The sequence below is a fragment of the Durio zibethinus genome, chromosome 10 (assembly GCF_047325235.1).
Source record: "Durio zibethinus cultivar Kanyao isolate XHJ-2024 chromosome 10, ASM4732523v1, whole genome shotgun sequence".
Lineage (NCBI taxonomy): Eukaryota > Viridiplantae > Streptophyta > Magnoliopsida > Malvales > Malvaceae > Durio > Durio zibethinus.
This window is the reverse complement of record NC_143171.1, coordinates 2,040,930-2,065,611: the sequence shown is the minus strand read 5'-3', so window position 1 is coordinate 2,065,611 and position 24,682 is coordinate 2,040,930. Positions and strand designations below refer to the sequence as shown.

At 34.3% G+C, this 24,682-nt stretch overlaps 5 protein-coding genes across 5 annotated transcripts; 2 read left to right on the top strand and 3 right to left on the bottom strand.

Moving 5' to 3' along the window:
- The first annotated feature begins 77 nt into the window (after positions 1 to 77).
- On the top strand, positions 78 to 4,050 carry LOC111293171 (putative ATP synthase 24 kDa subunit, mitochondrial). The gene is made up of 7 exons (XM_022885944.2): positions 78 to 178; positions 719 to 806; positions 1,195 to 1,339; positions 2,315 to 2,425; positions 2,789 to 2,935; positions 3,351 to 3,473; positions 3,754 to 4,050. Exons 1-7 carry the CDS (start codon positions 140 to 142, stop codon positions 3,815 to 3,817), a joined length of 717 nt encoding a protein of 238 aa, XP_022741679.2. The 5' UTR covers positions 78 to 139; the 3' UTR covers positions 3,818 to 4,050.
- Positions 4,051 to 4,502: 452 nt separating this feature from the next.
- LOC111293170 (RNA cytidine acetyltransferase 1-like) lies at positions 4,503 to 13,673 on the bottom strand. The gene is made up of 26 exons (XM_022885943.2): positions 13,439 to 13,673; positions 13,196 to 13,287; positions 12,793 to 12,964; positions 12,567 to 12,689; positions 11,957 to 12,130; positions 11,602 to 11,712; positions 11,365 to 11,498; positions 11,169 to 11,262; positions 10,628 to 10,726; positions 10,345 to 10,481; positions 10,123 to 10,217; positions 9,773 to 9,896; positions 9,587 to 9,674; positions 9,405 to 9,504; positions 9,271 to 9,323; positions 8,480 to 8,656; positions 8,351 to 8,388; positions 7,802 to 7,904; positions 7,056 to 7,235; positions 6,824 to 6,932; positions 6,667 to 6,736; positions 6,448 to 6,595; positions 5,834 to 5,962; positions 5,362 to 5,490; positions 5,155 to 5,220; positions 4,503 to 5,067 (listed from the first exon to the last, which is right to left on the bottom strand). Exons 1-26 carry the CDS (start codon positions 13,541 to 13,543, stop codon positions 4,810 to 4,812), a joined length of 3,108 nt encoding a protein of 1,035 aa, XP_022741678.2. The 5' UTR covers positions 13,544 to 13,673; the 3' UTR covers positions 4,503 to 4,809.
- A 948-nt stretch (positions 13,674 to 14,621) lies between these two features.
- On the top strand, positions 14,622 to 17,896 carry LOC111292068 (Tetratricopeptide repeat (TPR)-like superfamily protein). Its single transcript, XM_022884259.2, has 4 exons — positions 14,622 to 15,441; positions 16,623 to 16,769; positions 17,084 to 17,164; positions 17,422 to 17,896. Exons 1-4 carry the CDS (start codon positions 14,794 to 14,796, stop codon positions 17,605 to 17,607), a joined length of 1,062 nt encoding a protein of 353 aa, XP_022739994.2. The 5' UTR covers positions 14,622 to 14,793; the 3' UTR covers positions 17,608 to 17,896.
- Positions 17,897 to 18,817: 921 nt separating this feature from the next.
- Positions 18,818 to 20,485, bottom strand: LOC111292816 (glucan endo-1,3-beta-glucosidase 8-like). The gene is made up of 2 exons (XM_022885408.2): positions 20,154 to 20,485; positions 18,818 to 20,003 (listed from the first exon to the last, which is right to left on the bottom strand). Exons 1-2 carry the CDS (start codon positions 20,477 to 20,479, stop codon positions 18,899 to 18,901), a joined length of 1,431 nt encoding a protein of 476 aa, XP_022741143.2. The 5' UTR covers positions 20,480 to 20,485; the 3' UTR covers positions 18,818 to 18,898.
- Positions 20,486 to 21,726: 1,241 nt separating this feature from the next.
- LOC111292554 (glucan endo-1,3-beta-glucosidase 8-like) lies at positions 21,727 to 23,669 on the bottom strand. Its single transcript, XM_022884991.2, has 2 exons — positions 23,238 to 23,669; positions 21,727 to 23,155 (listed from the first exon to the last, which is right to left on the bottom strand). The coding sequence occupies exons 1-2, from the start codon at positions 23,573 to 23,575 to the stop codon at positions 21,985 to 21,987; spliced, it is 1,509 nt and encodes a 502-aa protein (XP_022740726.2). The 5' UTR covers positions 23,576 to 23,669; the 3' UTR covers positions 21,727 to 21,984.
- Positions 23,670 to 24,682: the final 1,013 nt, after the last annotated feature.

Below are 24,682 nucleotides of genomic sequence, written 5' to 3'. Positions count from 1 at the left end.
TAAGGCAAAGCAACTCGCGAATCACGGATAGACACCAGCACCATCATTGCAACCTCGCATAGTGAGTCGCTTTAATCAGAACCCAAACCAATACACCCAAAAACCCTAATCTACAAGAGCTTGATTGAGCTCTCCGATCATGGCCTTCTCTACTCGTCTCCTCTCCAAATCTCGCCAGGTATTTCTTCTTTATTCTAGATCTCTATTTACGATTTCCTTTATTTCTCTTCTGTTTTAATTCTAACCATCATTTAATCCTTTTTTTTTTTTAATTTCGATCTTTCAGATTCAAAATGCTCATTTTTTTTTATTTGTTCGATTTTTGTTTATGTCTTTGGTGGATCTGTTGAAACTTCGTTGATTTTATTTTTTTATTTTTCTTAATATCAAAATTAATTACATGAAAGGGAAACTTGATGTTTAGATTAATATGATTTAATAAAAATTTTAATTTTTTTTTATTTTCGTCAAAATGCCCTATTAAAGTTCTGGATTTTGTCGAGTGTTTAATGAAAAAATGTTGAAATAAAAATTTTGTTTTTTTTTTTTTATAAAAATTCAGTGAGAAAATTTTGTTTTTAGTTTCTTTTTCTTTCTTTTCACTTTTTTGTTATTAATTTAATTAACCTTCAATATATTATGTTTTGTTTGTAGTTGATGTTTGGCTGAGATGTTGCTTTTTTTTTTTTTTTTTTAAATCTCTGGGTAATTTGTACAGCTTTATGGTAGTCAAGCCATTCATGCTATCCCTGTCCGTTTTTACGCCAAAGAGGCTGCTCCCCCTGGCCCTCCTCTTAAGGGAGATCGTAAGTGTATATTGGGATCCTTGCTTTGCTTTTGACTTAAATGTGGAGTTTTGTTTTTTTTTTTTTCTCTACTAGCATCTTCTAGCTTGGATTATGCATATAGTGGCACTGTCATTATTGTTCATATTTCTGTGGTCTATTCATCTGTATGCTTGTTGCATATTTATGGGTGTAATTTGATTTCCTGTGAGCTAGAGGTTTTGATGTTTTGATGCATGTGTAGAAATAAAATGGGGTCAAATGCCATTGTCAATTTTTGATGTTTATGTTATCTATTACTAGTAGGTAATCGTTGACCATTTAGTGCAAATATGTGCAGTTTGATTCCTATTAATGCTTGATTTTTAATGTGGTCAACTGACGAATTTCTTTTGCTTTAATTAAAAAGAGATGTTGAAAAACATCTTTTTGGAGGTTAAGAAGAAATTCGAGACAGCATTGGGAATACTTAGGAAGGAAAAGATTATCATTGACCCAGATGACCCAGCTGCTGTCTCTCAGTATGCAAAGGTTATGAAGACAGTTAGAGAGAAGTAAGTTTTTTCTTTAATTGTTGACTTTTTCTACGATTCCTTTCCTTTGAACATTTGCACATCTGTTTTTATCTAGTTAGATTAAATTGTACTTGCTAGAACCTTGGAAAGACAATAAGGTAGAAAGTGGAAACAGGGATTGAGAGTGTGTCTTTGCCCCTGACCCTGAATTTTTAGGCTACAGTAGTGCTTCATCACTGGCTACAAGGAACACTCAATATTTGCCAACAAGCCCCTCTACCAACCAACCCAACCTCAACCATCCATCCATCCATCCCGAAAACTGTATTTCTCTCATAAAAGTGTTGGTAATGAGGAAAACATGAGAATAAATTACTTAATCTACTCTAAAAGATTAAACCTAATGCTCTTGTAAAGTTTGAGTGTAAATATTTGTTTTAGAAATAACATCAAAATTAACCTTTATGAAACTCCATAATTATGCAGCTCCCACATACCTGTTTGAGATCTGGTGGATGACACACCCTATATAAAAAGGGGGATTTTATAAATTGTAACTGCATGCCCTATCTATTATATACCATTATTGAATCATACCTTCACCAGTGGTTTGTTCTTTTTTTTAATTTAAGTCAATAAGAAGATAATATGATGAGATTGTATTCAGTTATTTGCTTTGAAAACTGGTTTGTTCTGTTATTATGCTTGTTTTATGATTCCATTTTCATACCTGATGCTATCTTGTCATTGCAAACAAGATCAGATAGTGCATTGGATATGACATGCAATTCACTTCTTTATAATGTGTCGGCCTCTAATATCTGTCCTTCCTACAGGACTGATTATGTTTAAATATGTAGCCAGTAAGCATTCTTTTATTATGCTTGTTTATGATTCCATTTTCATACCTTATGCTATCTTGTCGATGTAAACAAGATCAAATAGTGCATTGGATATGACATGCAATTCACTGCTTTATAATGTGTTGGACTCGAATATCTGTCCTTCCTGCAGGGCTGACTTGTTCTCAGAATCTCAGCGGATCCAATACACCATCCAAACACGAACTCGGGACATTCCAGATGCTCGAACATATTTATTGACACTGAAGGATATAAGGATCAAGTATGTTGATCTCTACTTTTCAGCTATTGTTTATAAATCGTTAATAATGTAATGAATGCTGTGTTTCATAGTTTAATTTATTTGCCTCTTTTTTCTGCTATGTTAGTATGCTTATTTGATTCCTGCTCTCATCAGTTTTTTCTTCTTTATGCAAAGAATAAAAGTATAGCCTTCAACTAGTGAAAGTACTTGGAGTTTTGTTTTGTGATTTTCCTTTTAGAGTTGAATTAAGCATGCATGTTGCTCTCTTTTCATATTTTCTTTTCATTAACTCCTGGTATTATTTTCAAAGATGCTATGTCTACACTTATTGGATGATTAATCCTTTTATTTTATTTTATATCATTTTTCTACCTTCTGTAGGAGAGGACTCACTGATGAACTTGGTGCTGAGGCTATGATGATGGATGCTTTGGATAAAGTTGAAAAAGAAATCAAGAAGCCTCTTATGAGGGATGACAAGAAATCAATGGCTCTTCTTAATGCAGAGTTTGATAAGATTAATAAGAAGTAAGTATTTGTTTCAATAACTAAATATGTCTTATTCTTTTTACCATTGGCTAGGATTTACTGAAAATAGAAATGTTAATTTAACATGCAAGTTTTATTCTTGGACTCAGAATTAGCAAGATTCTTTATGAAATTCCAACAATGAGCTCAAAATGAAATTTTTAGCCATTTTATGAAGCATTTTTTTTTCTATATTGTGGTCCATCTTCACAGATTGGCTGCCGTAATATCTGGTCCATTTTTTCTATATGCTGTTGAAGAATTTTAAAGTAGCTTCTGTCCCTAATGTAAATTGGAGTGATATGTCTTACTATATAAGCTATTGAAGAATTTTATCTTTATGCTTGCTTCTGACCCTAAAATGAAATGGAGAGTTATGTTTTTGTTTTTTTCATCTAATTGCTTGTCTTACTAGGCTTGGAATTCGGAAGGAAGATTTTCCCAAGTATGAGGAACAATTGGAGCTAAAAATCGCGAAGGCACAACTGGATGAGCTGAAGAAGGATGCTCTTGAAGCAATGGAAACACAAAAGAAGCGGTATGTTAAAGTTCTGTTTTGCTATAATAAATCTCTTTCCTTTTTCACACTATGATTTCTTATGTAGTGGCCCTTTGGACTTTTGTCAGTTGTGTGGTTGGATGAAATTGGGTTAGTTCCTAGACAACCAAATCATTATCTGTCTAGTATTTGCAGTGATATGTTGGATGAATGTTTTATTTGCTTGCATGGCATCATTTATGAAATGTTTTACGTTTTAATCTTTGTTTTGTTAGCAATTGATGCGTTTTTTTCCCTGTTAATAACTTTCTATCTTCAGGGAGGAATTCAAGGATGAGGCAATGCCTGATGTTAAGTCTTTGGACATCCGACACTTCCTTTGAAATTCAAATTGCTTTTGGTGTTCCAGTTTGGAGGTTAACTTACGAGGTGAACAAGAGTTCCAGAATTGGGGAATACTTTTCTCATTTTGCTATTTATAATAATAAAAGAAGCAACTGGTCATTTGAAAGTGCACAACCATCTCATCTGAATGAGTTCAATGTTGTTTCGTGTTTATGATTTAACTACATTTTACAATCAGCTCAAGTAGTGGAAATCTTTTTGTTCATGCGCATGCTATTGAGTTCTGTTCAGCAAGTTCTTTGTTTCTTTCAACTGATGATATGGATCGGCTATGATTTGGTTCCTTTCGTATGTGAATCATTGTTCATTGATCAGATATCGGTGCATCTTTTGAGCTCTGAGGCAAAATCGTATCATACGTCAATCTGAATTCAGCCACCTTCCCTCTTGCAGCCATGCACTCAAAACTAACAAACCACCCAAGGACAGGTTCTTAATCTTGGCTCACCTCCAATTCAGCCAGAATTTGGACCAAACAAACCAATTTGATCTCATGTCCAGTTTGTTTTAAGGGGAAAATGAGCAGTCCAGAGTACATCGACGGAATGGTCACTCTCTGCTCACTGAAAACGTCATGATACTTTCCTTGTTTCAAAGGTGATTTGACTTTCCACGAAAGAAATCAGCCCTTGTATTTTGCTTCGTTGACACACTTAAAGCACCTGCGAAGTAGAGAACAACTTTGCTCCTTTTTTTTTTTGTCAAAAATCTTTATAAATAAAAAAGAAACAATTGCAAACATGATCAAGAATTTAAGATTACAATAACTGAAATCTCGATGCCTATTCTACCAAAAATTGTGCAGATATTTGATATGCTGGTGCTGGCCAGGCCCAGCAATAAGTAATTTTCGATGCAGTGAAACACCAGCAATATCTAACTCCGCCGTTGAAGAAGACATTCACCTCTGGCCACCTTTAGACAACCCATTATGACAACTGACTTTACACATAATTGTTTGTCCTGGTAACTATGATTTTCTCTTCTTACTTGATTTGGAACCATGGTCGCCTTTACCTCTCTTTTTCCCACTTTTACTTGATTCATTCTGCTTCCCATGCTTCTCCACTCCACTTCTGCTGGATTTCACACTGATGAGACCACCTGAAAGCACCTTTTCACCACCATTTTCCAAAGCATTCTCCAGGTCAGCTTCTCTGCCTTCAATGGCATATTGTTGGAGGAACTCGGGATCTAACAGACCATCTGTCTTGGTTTTCATTTCCTCCTATAGAGATGTAGAAGTTTTAGTTACAAAAGAGAAGAGACCCGCAGGAAGAAAAGAAACAAATAGCACACAGCACATGGACCATACCTCAGCTTTCTTTGCAGCATCGTTGAGGTCCTCGTCCACAGAGATACTATGAGGTTCCAGCACTCTCTGAAAGCAAAAAAAGAAGCAAAATTAATAAATCAGATTGCAGGTGACAACACCGGCTATACAATAAAGACATGCATAATACAGATTTGGAATAATTATTCCAGACAGTGGCATGAATTACAAGTTAACCTAATGACTTACTTCTTTTAATCGAGGTAAAGCAGAATCAATCTCCTTGGATGCAACTCCGTACAAATATTTGTAGAGCTTTATCATAACCTTCTTATATTGTGATAATATCTGCTGCCTCTCTAGTTTTTTCATTTGTTCCTGCAAAATGACAGTTCATTGGGGCAAATGAATATTCCATGGATTCTCAAGAATACATGCACATTAGAAACAGTTTTAACCAAAATTCTCCATCCTTCAATCCCTCTTAGACATAGAAAGCCCCAAATGTTAATGCCATGCAGATATGCAAGTCACTCTAGCTGAGTCCGTATTGTAATGTTCATACTACAAGACCAACAGGAGGTTTAAACCAAAGACATAGATTGAGGTCATTTTTTCTCCATGTATGCAATAAGCAGTGATCAAAGAGTTATACAAGTCTAACCAAGTGTGCAGGTGTTAATGTGTAAGTAAGCATGTACAAAAAAGTTGAGTATCAAACCTCAACATAAGAGACATCCTGATTCTGCAAGCCCATGCAGAATAAAATAGAGGCCTGAACATACGATAGAGTAACCGGGATCTTCTCTTGGAAATATAGGTGTGCGAGGATTGACACAAGGTCACATATCTGAAAAGGGAAGTACAAAATTCTTAAAAAGGCAATATTTTCTGGAAGCCTCATGCAAGCATTTCTAAGCCAAATATTTAACATTCTTATGCACATTGAATCAGCCTTTAACAAGGCAACTCCATATCAGATAATGTTACTAAAATAAGTTTCACATCAATGGACATAAATTTTCTCATTCTGCAAGGTTTGATTAGTCTCTGCTATTGAATGGAAATAAAGACAGCATTTTAGGACACATCCTTTAAAGCCTGATAGAAGTCTGGCTACTTGACAGCAGATTGCTGAGATCACAATAATACTTTACTTTTCCCAACAGGTAAATTTCTCAAACAACTAAAAAGATAAATTAAAACCTAGATATAAACTTCATTATTAAGTGCAGATGTCATATTTTTTAGTGCCGTACCAGTGGGACATGAACTTAATTTATGAACAAATCACAAAATGTAGTGATGTACAACATTTTCTATCAGAATACTTACTGAGAGGTAGTCAATCAGATTATTTGTATAATCTTTCAACCGCCCCATATCATATGGTGATAATTGAGTACTAAATAACTTCGAAAATCCATCTGATTTGGAAGGCATAGGTTCTATATCTGTAAAGTTGATCTTAGGGTCCAGGACACTGCAAGATAGTAGCATCAGCATATTAACTGAGATAATCTAATTTCCAGGATATTAAATTTCAACACTGACCTCAAGGCAAGCTTATATTCCATGTTACGGAAATGATGGCTTAGATTTCTACTGAACTTTAGCCTGAATTCTGCAACAGCCCAGGGAAATAAAATCGAGCTGAAATTACATATCAAAGCATTGACAGAAAAACATTCTTAGCTTATAAAGGACTTGCCTTGGTAAAATGGACTGAAGAAACCCCATTCATCAGATCCATCAACCTCAAAATCATTACTGTTCAATGGTTTAAGGACCATACATGTATGCTCACCAGTCACATTATTCTGTTCCGATTAAGAGGTGGAAAATATCAGATTCCCAATTGATCCTCCAATCCAGAGGTAAAATTTGACATACACAATCTAATATGGGGGGAAAGAAACAAGTAGGACAAAGATCATCTTAACTGGAATCTGGCATATATAGAAAGGAGCAAATTTGTGTTTCTTCCAGAAGCGAAAAAGGTCTAAGGTAAGCCCAAAGGAGACACCAAGGTAATGGAGCTTCTCAGGTCGGCGTTCACGCAAATGTACAAGCAAAGGTGGAAGATTGGTCCTAGGTTTAATATTTTCTTCCAACAAGGAGACCTGCAAATACAAATTCATCGGTTGTTAACTGAATCTGGAAAGCTGATACAACTTTGTACACACATCAGCAAATGCCTTTTGTGGAAAGGTTAAAAACATAAAAAAAATATCAAGGACAGAAAACACATCCAAAACTAGTAAGAGAAAAGGCTTTCAAATCAATGAAACTAAAATTATCACTTGTATCAAGATCTAAGTGAGATTTTGAACTTAAATCACCAATCCCACAAAAATCTCCTAGTATGGTTTTGGGTAGAGTGCTTGAACTTAAAACGCGTTAAATACAAGAGAAGCAGCATATTAATGCCTAACATGAAAAAAGTAATCTGCAGAAAGAAACTTGCTTGTAAGAAAAGTTTGTACCATTATATATTACAAAAAAGGAACAATTGGTACAAGTTTGCTACCATGGAAAAAGCCCAAGCTACATCAAAGATTGGAATGTTAGCATGAAACCATGTGAAAATGTTTTGATTCACACAAGGCCAATAGCAAAGCTTTCTCCTAAGTACCAAGCAAAATAAATCGATTAGAAGTATGAGATAAAGCTTTCTTCAGTCATGAACCTTCTCTGCTGCTTCTGAAAGTCTGAGTTGTGATCCTTGTGGAGTCTCCTCAGCGTCTTCAACATCTAGCTCAGAAAATGAAGTTAATTGTCCTTCATAGTATCTGCAGATGGTGGAACTATTTTTAAAATGCTTCGTCTTTCAAAGGTCCTTGATGATTTCATTGTCAGAAACCAAAAAAAAAAAAAGAAAAAAAGGAAGAATGCTCATCAAATATACAACAAAGCTTTCTCTAACATTGCATAATGCTTATCAAACTGGGAAGTAATTATTTGTCAGCATAAGAAACAAGATTTATATTGCAATCAACTAATCCTCCCACCAATTTACTTCTTTCTGTTCAGAGTAGGAAACTCTCCTAAGTTCAGATATCACACATGGAACCCAAATATACTAGGTCATGTATTAAAGCACCATAAAAAGCACTCTGATTATTAGCAATCCTAATAGACAATCTTAAAGGATGGAGAAGGGTGGGATGCATTGCGCTGCTGGAATAGAACAAAAATTGACCAGACCAGGGAATGAATACATCAAAGATGCATGTACCTTGTTAAGAGTTCCACAGCAGCAGAACCATATCCAAGCTGTAGTAAACCCAATAAAAAAGGTGTCAAAAATTTTAATGAGAATCGAGAAAACCAAACATAATAATACATACAGCAAACATAAAATTACCCTCATAGCGCTAGGATGGGTGGCAATGCGAACAATACGAGCACCTGAAAGTCTTGGGAATTCAGGATCTCGAAACTGCTCACAGAATTTCCATGGTATTTGATCTCCATGAGGCTGATAGCCATCACTTAAGCTTTTGATTGCAGATTTATGAGAAATTTGACCTTCAAGAGATACCTGTGATAAACTAATGTGAATATATAATGATGCAGATACATAGCTTTGCCATGAGAGTTCAAATTTGTTGAAGGTTCAACTCATTAATAAGGTCATTAGATGCAACAGCTGATAACTGTTATGCTCATAGCACAATACATGTGGAGTCAACTTTTATGAAAAGACTTTCGCTTCCGATTCTCAAATAAAAAAACGTCAGCAACAGTGGCGGTTAAATTTAAACAACAGCCTTTGGTTGGAGAAACAAACAAACAAAAGAAAAGAAAGATAAACATACACATCAGACACAGGAAAGGACTATTACTGATTTCTTTAGTCCTATTCTATTTCTCTTCTATCCTACATCAACATCATCAGACCAATGGCAACTAAAAAGATTTAACAAAGTATCCAACAAAATTATGGGTAAAATATGGTTTTCAAATAATGCATAATGAATCAGTAACAGTAGCATGGAGGCCCAAAATGTCAAAACTCTAAACATCAAAACACTTGATAACAAAACAAGTAAGCAAAATGAAGAACTTGAATGGCACAAGTTTTCCTTGAATACTAAGACAAACATGACAAATGAAAGAAATTTGTTAAGAGTTTCATATAACAAAGATGCAAACCTGAATAACACACAAAATATCAGGAAGCTGGTTTTTTGACTCATCAACAGGGCCTGCAAAAAAATAAGTTAACAGAAGTCTATTACAAGCTTGAATAGAAAAGTAGAAAACACCACAAAGCCAAGCAGACATACCTAATAACACAAATAAATGGTGAGCTGGAGCATCAGCCATTAGTTGTAGATCATTCGGGGAATTTTTATAGTGAGAAGAAACATATAGGGCCATCATCCGCTGTAAGTATATGACATATTAGCATTTGTTTCACTTCATAATGACATTAAGTACATATTAATTTTAAACTACATCTGATTACCTGCAAAAATAGTTCGCTATCTTTATGATAAGAAAAAAGTGTATCCCGATTAACGTAGTAGAGATCACATTCACTGGGTGGAGGCAACCTAATTACAAAATGATAAGCATAGAGGAAATCACTCCAGAAATCAATAAAATGGAGGCAGAATTAACTCCCAGATGCGCACAATATAATAACCCAAACCTGCTGATACTGGGTACAGAGTTTGTTACATCAAGGCAAAGCAGAGCATTCAGCCAGGATTCTATAGGATCAGCAGAAGAATATCTAATTGACTCACTAAGTTCTATCTTTTTAAAAACACGACCTGCATTAAAAGGCAATGGAGAAGTCAGCCCATTTTCAGAGAACACAAACTTGAACCAAATCATCACATATCACTAAATCTTGATAACAACTAGAAGTATCCACAATAATAATAATAATAATAATAATAAAAACTAGAATAAAAACTGCCAGGTCTACTTCACATAGCAATCACATGCATAATATTTGTTCATAGAACTAATAATGCCAACGAAGGTCAGAAATACCAGAGAGGGAGCCCTCAACACCCTTAGACAGCTGGCTTTGCTCTTCCAATTGCTGCAGAAGTTTTAGGGATAAAGACCGACCAGTACCTTCATAGCTTTAAATGGGATAAAAGAACTCAAATTCAGTCAAATTCATATCCTACTGAACCAAAGACCATGTTGAGCATGTTTACAAGGAAACTTTTCCAGGATGCAAATGACTACATTACAAACTTATCATACCCATTTACAGTGGATGAAAGGAAGACCAAGTAAGGACCAAGCAAGGACTTTACAACAGGCAATGGTATAGCTGCTGCTTCATCAACAACAAGAAGCTCGACTTGGGAGAGTTTTTCATGTTCATGTGGCTCTATATACTGCAAGGCCAGGGTAGAAAAAAAGGAAAATCAGATTTATTAGTGCTAACATGGAGGAACAAGTCCCACATTCAACAATAAAATCTTGCAGTATATACATAGGACAATATGATTAAATAAAAGTTGTTCATCCATATCTTTTAAACCTGAATTGTTTGTCTGTGCTGCTTGTAAATATTGATACGCACAGTTGCTTTCTTGAACTCAGGATTCACACTCTTGACAACATCATAATCAATGTGTTCCTGAAAACAAAGGAAACAGTAGTAAGTTAAAAAGGTATGAAAACAAGCAACAAAAATAGGAGTAACCATCCAAAAAAGACATGATGGATAAAACAGTGAGCGCCCAGCAGATTGGAAAAAGACATTCTTCACTATAAATGTTTTCATAAAAGCTAAAGCTTAATTATGATTTAATCAAGTAAGAGTTTATGAAAAACAACGTCAAAGCTTGAAAAGGAGATCCTTCTACTGAAATTCAGAGTTGTAGAGGAAAAGAAATTCACCGTCAGTTACTCTTCCTAATAACCGAGCTAAGATTCTATGAAAGTACTATGAAAAAACAAAAGCTAAAAGCATTTTCATTACAAATAATCATACAACTACAAGCATTAAAAAAAGTCAGAACATATGCATCCATACAAGCTTGTGAATATGTAGAGAAATGAGGGGAGAGAGACTGTACCTTATATTCAATAGCATCGAAACCCTTGCACACAAACTCAAACAAGGTCTTTAAGTTCTCAGGACTAGGTGCCGTTACATAGATATTTGAATACCTATTAGAATCAGTTCTCTCATTAGATAAACAAAGATCAAATGGAAAAGGAAATCATTAATGAAGGACAAAAGAATTTATAACATAATTCAAGCAATCTTACCCAGCAGCAATAGCACCTGCGATTGCTAATCCAAGTGCAGCTGATTTCCCACGGCCACGAGCAGCAAGCAAAGCAACTGTACTGTGCAGATTCTTGTCCAAAATTGCATCAAGAAAAGTAATAACAGCTTTTCCCTACTCAAACATGAAAATAAAATACACCCACCAAATAATCCAGAAAAGTTAGCCAAATTAGTTAGCCACAACCCAAAAATAATAAAGGAGGTACGTTTCCTACCTGATCCAGTGTACAACACTTCTTTATCAAAGGACCAACAGGAAAATCCTCATTTAGTTCTTCTTTTAAATTCTTCAGGTCTCGTTCAGATTCTGACAGCCCTTCAGAGTCCTTTTGCCAATCAAAAACAGAAGAAAGTTACAAGCATAAAAATGCCTTTGTATTCCCGAGTGACTTTGCTACCTTATGTTCAAACATGAAAATGTGGTTGTAAAGATAGGTTATATCAAAGATTTCTACTGCACTATAAAAAATGTTTGCACTTTCTAGAATGATGATGTACAGTAGAAAACACCTGAAAACATTTCCAGAAAATTTACCCCAAACTCACTCAATAGAGAAGTGAGATAATTACCTCATTAACTGGAACTGGGGTTATCGATTTTATATGAGATGAAATTGGTAAGATATTTAGCTCATCATCCATGACCACACATGCTTTGCATGATGCAAGAGATAATAAAAAACGTTCATTAAAGCGCCCAGCAGCTTCAGAGTGGGACTCTGTACGGTACCGCTCGTGAACATCCTGAACCAGCAAGATTTCTATAAGTTACCACTGTGATAGTTTGTGCACAAGCACAATTGAGTATAAAAACCAATAGTTTAGCAAGTATTAGCAATGCAGTTAAAAAATGGACAGCCTGGCCAATACAATTATCAAATAATGCTGCAGATATCAATATATTATCTAAAGGTAAGAGAATAACTCAAATGGGGCAAATAACTCAACTAGAACTTCTAAACAACATGAAATTAAAACAGGAAGGTAGTGTTGAATAAGCATTAATTTCAAAATAACAAGAACTTAGATATTGAAATCAGGGTCATAAACTAAAATACTGACAAATCAAACTCTGCACCAAATTAAGAATGAAAGCATGGTATCATAAGCCGTACATACGTTTTTCTTAATTCCTTTGGATGATTATAAAAATCAAAGCAGTCGGAGAAATAACTCATACCATAAACATAGTGTAAAGACCGGTCAGTGAAGAAAGAGAACGAAGAAGCAAGACAATTAATCCGCCACCCTGCACCGTCTCTATTGTTCTGGCTAGAAGATTTGGCGTCAGAGCCTCAAAATCCTAATATCAAAGCAAAAGTAAACAATTTTTAAAGAAATGTGGGAAAAAAAAAAGAAAAAGATGTATCCAAGTGAATCAGAACAAAATACAATAAAAAGGCTACCTGTAATATGCACATTCCAAAAGTATTTCCAAGAATCCTTTCTGAATCTTTGTACAAGCAATAGGTTAATCCTCCGGTTTCAACAAAAAGCGAAAAAGGATCAACCTTCTCAGGATCCAGCAGCCCTCTCTGCATTAACTTTTTGATCTGTTTGGCACGTTTTTTCTTGTGACTGCATTAATATAATCATCACTTTCAAGCTCTTATTATCAAGAAATCTCATTTAACAGAGAACAAGCATCAAATAAAGATTAGTTGCATTTACATTAAAAAAAAAAAAAAACATTTTTGAATAGCCAAAAATATTGAAAATTCAATCTTTTTTATTGTTAATTTTGCTACTTGCTTTTCAATTTCCGGAAACAATAAGCCAAAGTGTCGAACTAAAACTAAGATACAAAACCTGCTGAGTTCAAGTTTGTCCCTGTAGCACCATAAAACAGTTGGCCTAGATTTGACCACTGCCTTACTCAGCATGTAATGAAGATTCACAATCTGCAAAAATTACATAAAACTTCGAAATTAGCAACGAAATCACACTCCGTTTGGCTCCTGAGAAACTTTATAAAGTTCTTGTTTTTCCTTTCCAGGAAATCAAATTAAACCAAAAAAAAACACGAGAGAGACAGAGAGAGAATGGAGGTGCCTGGTCACGTGACTTGTCGCCGATGATGACGAACATAGATCGGTGGCGAGTTTTGACACCATTCTCGATGAGAGTTCTGATGCGTTCGTCTACCTTCTTCCTCATTCTGCTTTTTCTTTTTTCTTTCTGAAAATTTAATTGTCTCAAAAAAAAATTTTAAAAACAAGGCTTGGTCTGATTTTTTTTTTTTTTTTGGATCTTTTCTGTTTTCAGTTGGTTACTTGGCTCCTCTCCCGTTTCATGTTCTAGGGTTTATGTGGTTTTTGGGGGCTAGGGCTTTGGAAGCTTACCGCATCATACGAAGTCGTTTTGTATAACTCCTTATCAAAACGTACAGCTAATTATTGATTAACTAAACATTTTAAACGTGTGTGCGCATTGAAAAATTATCTAATAAATAATTATCAACAAGTAATTAATTTAATTTATTAAGATTATTTTATTCGATAAAAAAATTTTGAATTCGAATCTTATTAATGATTATTCGTTGAAATCATATCAAATATGTGATCTGAAATTATCTGTTTTAAGTTATCAGTATGACATATCTTATTTTAACTTAAATAATCTATTTACTTCAAAAAAAATTTTTAAAAAATAATTTTAATATTTTAAAATAAATCTTGATTCTACTATTATTATTAAATATTATCATTATTTTTTATAATATTATGCATAAAGATTGATAAGCAAAAGAAAATATTTTAAAAAATGAGAAAAGCAAAAATAAAATTGAATTTTTATTTATTTTTTTATTTTATTATTAAAAGAAAAGACTATAAAAAAATTAAAAATTAAAATATAAAAATAATAATAACTTAAATCGAATTGAATTTGAAATTTAAAATAATATATAAAATTATAAAATTATAAAATTTAATTTAAATTTGATTTAAATAATTATATAATTCAATTCAATGAAATTTTAATGATTTAATTTAATTCATTAAATTTTAAAATTTAATTTTTTATTTGTATATTATTTTAATATAATTAAATAAATTTAAATATAAAATAATTATTTTTATTTTATAAAAATTTAAAATATTTAAAAATTAATAAAAATATATAATTTAATTAATTTTTTAAAATTTTATTATTATCAAATTTAAATTTAATATATATATATATATATCTAAACTTAATTTAAATCAAATCAAATATTATTATTTTGAATATTTATCAATTTTTTTCTCACCCTCTCCGGATAGAAAGTGTGGAATAAGTTGAGGTAGCCCTGCTGAAACTTGACTGAAGATAAAATGCCTTGTTTTCGGTGGACGATGGGCAATCTTGTCTAGTTTTATAACTTACTGTATAAATCACTTGTCTTCTCTGTGTTCTGTCTCTCCAGAATGTGTTCAGTCAAAGCTTTCTCTTTTATCTCTCAAACAGAATTTCATACTCCCAAATTTCCCAACCATAAACCCTCCAAAACCCTCACCCCACTGTTCACCCATCCACACCCTTTGAACAAACCAAACTCCCTCCACTTCCAAACAACCAAACTTCACACATCCCAAGCCACTTCAATTCTCCCAACCAAAACCTCTTCTGTGTTTCCAAAGACACAATTTTTGAAATCTTTATCGGAAAAAATTGTTGTTTTCCTTGTTGGGTCTTTCATTTTTATGGGGTGTTTCAATGCTAGACCATGTTTGGCAGTTTCTGCTCAAGCAACAACCAGCTCTGGAGTAAATTTAGAGGGAAAGAAGGAAACCCAGAAAGAGAAAAATGAGGAGGAGGAGAGGTATGAGAAGGTTTTGGAGAAAGAGCCTCGAAATATTGAGGCTTTGAAGGTGGTTTTGTATGGGAAGATGAGGAGAGGGAAGAATAAAGACGCTGTGGAATGTGTGGAGAAGTTGATTGACATTGAGCCAACTGAGGTTGAATGGAGGCTATTGCAGGCCATTTGTTATGAGATGATGGGGCAGCTTAGCAACGCTAAAAGACTGTACAAGGAAATATTGGAGGAGAGACCTCTTTTGATCAAAGCTTTGCATGTAAACTTCTCAACTTGGCTCTTTGATTTCAATTTAAGTCTTGATTTTTGTTATTACATGACTTCTATATTAATGTACAATATACAAACTGTATTCCATAGTTCCATTGGCATGTATTGTTTAGAAGTGACCTAAATATAATACATAGAGAGACATTTTACTTCAAACCATTGATCTTATGGATCGAGGCCTTATGAAGTTTGAGTTATGTGTCGAGGTCAATTACTTTGCGATGCTATGTGATTCTTTGAGAAAGATGATATGTATCTAAATCTATTACAATCTGTTAAATAAGTGCCAGTACTCTTAATAATATTCTTTTCCTAGTTTTGGCTTAATGAGGAGGAGCTTATTGGTTTTGAGAAAGAATTATTAAATTGAGGTATGTCATAAGCCACCCTGATGCTTTATGAAACTTGAGTTTCCTCAGGTTGAGCAGATATTTGATTTTTCTTGAATAATCCCTGTTCAATGCCTCTATTTTAACGTTCTGGCACATTTTAAGGATTACGATTACTCTTAGAATCTTGCCTACTTGATGTTTGAAGTTATATATTTTAACAGAATATCTTGATGGACAAGGTGTCAGGATTTGACATATGAGCAAATTCATTGGTTACATCAAAGAGAAGTTCTGAGTTTCTGTTGCATCCGTCACTAACTAGTAATATTCATTATAATGCTGGAAATTAGTAACTTTCCAAGTATTCTGAAATCTAGAAAAGTGTTTAGTTTCTGCTTATGCTCTGGCTACCTTTTCAATTAGTTTTGTGTATTCTCTACTCATACGTAGTTTAAACCATCATCTTTGTAAGTAAGATATGATCTGAGTATACTTCTTGTTTCTCCAAAGTGTCATTTCATTATCTTTGAAGCATACGTCGTTGGACATTGAATCAAGGTCACTACTTTCTATGCAATACCACTTGCATTACTATTGCTTGTATTTGAATATTACCCTTATTTTATTTCTAGTTGCCAAGATGTAAGTTCTGCAACATCATGGTAGCATAATAATTTATTCATGGATTTGGATACTTCTTTTGCAGCTGTTGGGCTTCTGTTCAATTAGGAAAGACTTTTTGGCTATTTCTTTAGTTGAAATCTTGCGAAGAAAAGTCGGAAAGAAAAAGGAAAAAGAAAATATTATTCATATGATTTTTTTTTTTTTTTTTTTGCAGGGTCTGGCTATGGTGATGCACAAAAACCATGATGGTCAAGCAGTCTTTGAGATGCTTAATGAAGCTCTAGAAGTTGCTCTTCGTGAAAAGAGAGTCACTGAGGAAAGAAACATAAGAATTTTAGTTGCTCAAATGCATGTTGTCAAGGTGACTTGTTAGTCAATCCTAGCTACTCAAATTGAGAGAATTCCCAGATTTTCAGTGTTTACGGTGGCTTCATTTTTTGTTTTCTTTTCCCCTTGGTGGGGGCAAGACAAGAACTATATTAATATTTGTTTTCATTTCTATGCAGGCAGGTAAAAAAGAAAAGCTATTGGAAAGTGAAATTGAATTTGGCAAGAATTAGGAAAAAATTTTATCATTTTGATCAGACATATAAGAAGTTTAAGTAACCGCACATTGCTTTTCTTTATCAAATCTCTCATCATCATCCTTATCAACTTATGCATACTTGCTTGCAGGGGGAATTGGAGGAGGGGCTGAAGAAATTTCAAGATTTAGTAAATGATAATCCTCGAGATTTTCGGCCTTATCTTTGCCAGGTGAGGTTTCTAGGTGTATGATGTATTGCTAGCTGCTGCTAAGTAGTAGCAGGCTTAGGGCCTTGAAGACTCTCTTTTTGTATTCCTTTAGGAAAAAGTTTATGTAGCCATGACAGTTGATCTCCAATAAAAACACTCATAAACTGGATTTTTCAAAGGAAAAGTGGACCTTCAGCAGAGTCAGAGAATTGGAATAGATACAACATTCTAATAGAACCACCATTAATAAAATGGCTAATTGTGGGAATATGTGGCAGGGAATTATCTATAGTTTACTTGACAAGAAGGAGGAAGCAGCTGAACAGTTTGAGATATATCAGAGTCTTGTACCCGAAGAATTTCCACAAAGAGGCTTCCTTGATGATGTTGTATTGGCAGCAAAAACCAAATCTCGGAAATGGCTCCAGAAGGAGTTTGAAGCTGAATTCTCATACAAAAAGTAACGAACAGGCAATGTCTCACATGTTAGTCATATAGGTGGTAGGTTTTTCTCCTTTTACTTGTGGTGGATAGTCCTGAAAAGCTCAAATGGAATTTGGATAGCGATGTACAGAGTGGTTTGCATTCTGGTGTCATCTGTATACGGATCCCAGGGTTATTAGATTATTAGAATTTGCAATGCATGCAGAACGAAAATAAACTTCTTCAGACCATATAGATGCATTAAATTGTTATCAGAGAAACATTATGTTACTCTCATTCATAGCAAATTTTAAGGTATCCCTGGAAAAATCACTAGCCTACCTGTATAGATCCAACTCATGCTGCAACTGCGAGTTTGCAAGCCATTAATCGGTCATTGCTTCTTTTTTTTTTCGAACGTTGCCTTTTGAATTAAGTTTGAATTTATATAAATTTACTACATCTATATTTTCTATAAGTCTGAACTTATATAAATTTAATACATCTTTATCCTTAAATGAAAGCAATATCTATTTGAATCAAAGAAACTAAAAAACTAGAGCATCTTCCATCCAAACTAAAACCAACAGAGTTGGAATACTTGATTCAATTTCTCATCTTCAAGCTAACAACCAAAAAGAGCTTGGCTATTGCCAATGGGTAGAGTAGTTTACAAGCATCACTTCCATGGTAATTTTATATGTTTCACTAGATTACGTGAAGGATAAAGATGACATAACTTCAAAAAAGATTAAAGTAAATTGTGGATATTCGTATTTAATTTGTGAGGTATTGTCCGTTTTGATTACGATTTTGTTTCATAAAAAATTTCTCAAAGTTTGGATTTAGATATCTACATATATATCATTTTTTATTAACACATTATTTCAATAAAGAATTGAAGGCATTATAATCTTTTCATCTTTAACGCTTAACGTTTCTGTCAAATCGAGTCCAATTACAAGATCAATATCACATCATACCATCGTATAGCACTTAGTGATTCTCACGGTCACTGACTGTTGACCACTCTCATATCTTTTGTGGAGACCTACATCCAACCTACGTGATATTATCTGCTTTAACCCGAAGATCTCATAATTTTATCTCACAAAAAATATTTTATAAATTTAAATTCAAATCTCTGCGTATATATCATTTTTTATTCACATATTTTTTTAATATGAAATTGTGAGCGATATACAAATTCTTAAATTTAAGTCGAATATCATTAAGTTGATTGAAAAAAAGGTTCAGACGGAGAACTTCTCTAACATTATTCTACGTATACCAAACTCTCTCGTGGAATGCTTTATAATCTGATTCTTAATCTTACAGTAGCCATGTGAACAAGCTCACTACTGAAAGAAAGGCAGCAATTGCTCCATAGGCAAAACTTAGCCTTCTCTCTCCAGCACTCACTATCTGAATTGGGAATTTGCAAGTGTTTGTTGATGGATCCTCCTTTCCAACCTTGGCTAAACCCTCGAAATTACAGGCTTCAACATCTTGGTCATTGGTTTGGTAGTAAATGTTAAAAGCATAGGAGATCCTACGCTTATTTTCCAGAGTGAAACAAGATGAACCCTCCTGCAAGCATGTGCAATCCGAGTGGCTGCAAGCCCAACTCATCTGTCTAGCCAACGCTTCCAGGTCCGAGGCATCTTTGTTATAAACGCACCATTGCTTAGGCAAGTATTGTACCCCTTTCGCAGCCACTAATGCCTTGTCATTTCCCTTGCCAGAAAAGTCCATTGGAAATTTGGGCTTCCCATCAAACTCAAAAATTCCCCAATGCCTCTCGAAATTCCCTGGTTCAATACTCTTCTTGTCTTCATCAAACAAACCGAATATATAGACTTCCATTTTCCCAGGACGAAGTGGGGTTCCCTTATTACTAGCTAATTTTTTGAAGAGACCATCATAAAACTTCTTAGCATTATCCCTATTTGCATATTTGTTGCCATCTGTTGGCCATCCAACTTCCCCAACAATGATCTTCAAATCAGGGACCCCGGCCTTCTTCAATGCCCAAACAAGAGTGTCATAGTTTGCGTCAAAAACGTTGTTGTACTGAACATTTTTGTCATCAATGGAGTGGCCTCCATCAAAGAATGCAAAATTTTGAGGGAAATCACTATTTAGGTGGAGACTAAGGAAAGGATATATGTTGACGACAAATGGGATTCCATTATCCTTGTAATAATGCACAATTTGGGTCATGAGATCCTTTATATCATCCCGAAAGACTCCACCGGATGGTTTGTTTGAAGCCGATTGAAAAACATCAGCATTAAAAGGTATTGTTGCTTTGATTTTGTCTCCGACACCTGCATGGTTTAGGGCATTCTGAATGTTTTTCAATGCTGGGAACGTTTGGTTGGTAAATGACCCATCGTAGGTACGCAAGAATGGCTCATTCCCAACAGACACGTACCTGCAATATCACGCAATTGGATCGGTTTTTTTTGTTGTTGATTTTCTTTATGTTTTGGTCTTTTGAGACTATGCGGAGGCAAAAAAGTATAAATAGATCAACAAAATGAAAACAGGTTCCTTGGAACTATATAGGTGTACATTAACTTACTTGATGTTGACACCCCCATCATGAAGATGTCGGATGAGGTTTTCTTTGACCCAATCCTTTGCAGCACGGTGGTGAGCCAATGTTTCTAGCTGATCATTAGGAATCCCGACCATGACCTCAATGTCAGTGCCAGACAAGTAGCCTACCGTCCAAGAATCTGAATCGAAAAGCTTAACTTTTTTCATGCCATTATCTTTGAGCAGACGAACCACAATGCTAGGATGCAATGGGTGCGTCGACATCATACCCCAGTTGACACCAATATTGTTATCTGCAACAACACCAGCTGCTACCAGGATCAAGGTACAGGCCCATAGCAAGGCCATGGCTCGAGCCAATTCTTTAAGGTATAGAATGGAAAATGAAAATTTTAGGCTCTGGCACGAATCAAATTTACGCAGGAGAATTTCTTAACGGCTGATGTAGAAATAGAACTAACTACGGTAGTACGATAACTGAGAGATCAGTGGAGGCGTTTTCTGGTTGTGTTTTTTGTCACAGGAGAGAGCTCTTTTTCTTGTCCGATGACACTTCCAGACAGGACTTTCAAGGAGCTCGTTACTTTAGTAGCCCTACTAACTTTCTAATTTTAGCTTATCAAGTTCCTACAAAATTTACAACTAAGGGAATGTCTGAAACTGTCAGTTCGTTCTTCTCCATGCATGTGGCAATGATCATGAATGCACAACCTTCTATGACAATCTGTTAAAAGAAGTCCGAAACAAACTTTTACTATTTCCACAAAATACCATGCTAGCTCTTTGCCCTCATCATGCAATAGTGGAAAAAAAAATAGAAATAAAGAATAGTTCTCAGATAATTAATCTCTTATTATATATTGCAAAAGTATGCGGTTTTCCCATATGAATTAACACTATGTATATAAGTATAAAACAACTTGTTTTATATGTAAAATGTCCCTAAACGAATTTATAATATATTTCTAAGAATCTTAGGGGTAGTGTTAGTTTAATTTTGGGATATGTGAAATCTTATTTCTTCTTTCAAACCTCTTTGATATTGGGCGTATGGTGTACTCTATGTCAATGCTATACATTTTTAAATAGTGTAAATATAATTAAAAACATAATTCATTATGTAATGTTGAGAATTGTAAATTTTTTATAATTGAGATTGTTAGGGATTAAATTTTTATTATTGAAGTTAAAAGTTCGACATTCTATCAATAAATCATATAAATAGTAGTTAGATTATATCATTTTAAATATTAATTCATGTTTTCAAGATATATTTCTCATTACTTATTAACAATAATGGTAATAAATTTACATTTTGAAAAAAGTATATGTTTTACAAAATAATGTAATAATACTCTAATTATAAGTTTATCGATAAATTTAAATTGTTAGATGGCTTTCAACATGAAAGAAATTCAACAAAAAAAATTCAATAATTTCTTTAGTTTCTTTTTGGATACCAAAATAAAAGTACTAAGAGTTTTTGTAATATTTTCTTTTACATAAAAAATTTTGAGCTATACAATAAAAGATATTCATCTTTAATCCAATAATAATAAGAAAAATAATAATCTTACACGTCTGGCACATCTCAAGATATGAATTCAAAACTTTTAAAATGAATGTTTAAATTTGAATCGAAATGTATCCTTTTCGAACATCTTTGCAATCACCTTACATATTACTCAGATAATTTTTTTTTGTTTTTTTTCCTCAAATATAAAAATTCCCCCAATGTCTTTTTTTTCTTTAAATTATTATTATTATTATTTTGAGGAAGAGGATGCCCCTAATGTCACATTGAACTCACATTTTCCCACATTTAGAGAAAAAAAGTTACATTTCTCTATAGTTTATGCAAACCAAAAAATGCAAATGCCTACGACAATTTGAAGAAGATGTTGGAGAGAAGGAGAGAGAGAGTGAGTGCTAGAGTCGGACCCTGGTGAATCTGATGAAGACCCCGATGGCTCAGGAGCAGACGATGTGGATTCGAACTGTTTAATCATAATTGGGAACTGACAAGTCTCATTGGATGGATCCTGCTTGACAAGCTTTGCTAAACCCTGGAAATCACATGCTGCTTCAGCTTGATTTTGCATTTGGTAGTACATGTTGAAAGCAACGGAGGCGTTCATGTCAAGACCCATATCGGAACATGAAGCTCCGGGTACTAAGGTTGTGCAGTCGGTATTATTGCAAGCCCATTCAATCTTTACAGCCAAATCTTCTTGGTTTGGAGCATCCTTGTTGTGCACGCACCATTGCTTTTCAAAGTATGGGACATCTTTTGCACCAACAAGCGACTTGTTCTGTCCTTCCCCTGAAAGATCCATTGGAAACTTGGGTTGTCCATCAAAGCTGAAAATACCCCAATGCCTCTCAAACAAACCTGGATCAATACTCTTTAAATCCTCATCCAACCAACAAAACATATACACGTCAGGGTTCTTCTTTGGTCGAAGTGGAGTTCCATCGTTGCTAGCCATTTTCTTTAACAGCCCATCGTAAAATCTCTTAGCATTTTGTTTTGTGGCGTAAATATTACCATCCGTCGGCCACCCAACTTCCCCAACAATGATTGGTAAATCCGGGGTTTTAGCCTTTTGCAATGCCGCAACAAGAGTGTCAATGTTGGCATCAAAGACATTGTGATATTTAACACCATCGTCATCAAAATCAGACGAGTTATTATCGAAGAACGCATATTCTTTGGGGAAGCCAGGATTCTGGTAGAGGTTAAAGAAAGGATAGATGTTGATGACAAAAGGGGCATCATTTTCCTGGAGAAATTCACATATTTGGCCCATGATATCTGCTATGTCGCCTCGAAATATACCATCCGATGGTTTGTATGTAGGCGTCATGTAAACATCACCATTAAGGGGTGTTGATACTTTGATATCTTTTCCAACACCGGCCTCGTTCAGTGCTTTGAGAATGTTTTTCATCGCTGGGAATGTAGAGTTGGTATATGTACCATTGTAACTTGCCAAGAATGGTTCATTTCCTACGGCCACGTACCTGTAAAATAGTGGAAAACATTCAACAACCCCATTAACAAGATATCCTTAATTTCAAATAAAAAATACTCTTAATTTCTTACTTGATATTGGCACCCTCTTTACCAACATGCGCAGTGATGTTTTCCTTGACCCAAGCCTGGGCATAACTGTAATTCTCAGCCAAATTTTGCAAATGAAGATTGGGGATCCCTACCATGACCTCAATGTCTGTTCCAGCCAGGGCCTTTAGAGTGTTGGAAGCAGCATCGAAAAGCTTAACCTTTTTGATGCCATTGTCTTTGAACATATTAACAACAATTTTGGGGTCCAGAGGATGCGATGCTATCGTGCCCCAATTGACACCAATGTCCTGTGCTACAACAATGGCAGGAACCAATATCAATGCAGAGGCCCATAAGAGGGCCATGGCTCGAGCCATTATTGTAGCAAGTTTAGTCAGGACTCAGGACAAGGAAAATATGGTCACTCTTTTCCTTTCTTTGTTTTTCTTTTTTTTTTTTTCTTTTTATTTGTCTGTAACAAGGAAAGATAAAAATTCAGATTTATAAGGATTCTTAATTGCGGTTTGATGTAGATTTCATGGCTGTGCGAGAAATAAGGAAAGTGACCAGCTTTCTTTGGTGATTTTATAAGAAGCTTTCACGAATACAAAAAACTTCGTACAGCTTGGCTGGTTTTCTAATATTAATTCGTGTGGAAATGCTATATCTGAACAATGTCAATTCCTTAACTTAGAATTGGTTATAAGGCAGCGGCAAGCTCTCATCTATGTGATCTTTGCCATTGCTGGTAGTATATATGGCACATAAATTGATGGATTTGCCCTCTCTTCTCTCAATGTTGCATGATATGTTATTCAAAAGCTACTTTATATGATATGTTTTAATGCATTAAAACTCCAAAGGCACATTGGGAGAGTAATATTGAACCTACAATTTTGTTGAAACCCTGAGGAATAAACTTTGAGTGTTAAGTGTATAGTTTTGTGTTTATGTTTATTTGGCTCTATATATATAAATGCTGGCATATAGATTTACAAGTAATTAAGGTTCCATTTAGTTGAACGGTGAAATTAATTCTGGAAAAAAAATAATAAAAGTTATTATAGTTGTAATTGAAAAAAAAAAATATTGTAACTGTAATTGAAAAAAAAAATTTAATAAAAAATTTATATTAAATAAATCTCGTTGGAATTTATATTTAGATTCAACTGATAGTATGATAAATTTAATTGCATACAAATTGAATTCAAACCTAACTTAAATCTTCAAACTACATCTGAGATTTTTTTATTTAAATTCTGTTATTTTTCTCTCTTTTTAACATTTTTTATGGTTCATTATCAATGCTAAGAGGGAAAAAAATTTAATGAAAAACAAATTTGGATATAACTTTTTTTTCCTATAATATGTTAAAAGGTATTCCAGTTTACTCTTATCTCATATCTCAAATCCTGATCAAATCTGGCTGCAACTGTTTTAACCTTTAAAAAATGTCATCATCATAAGTGAAAAGAAAAGGAGAG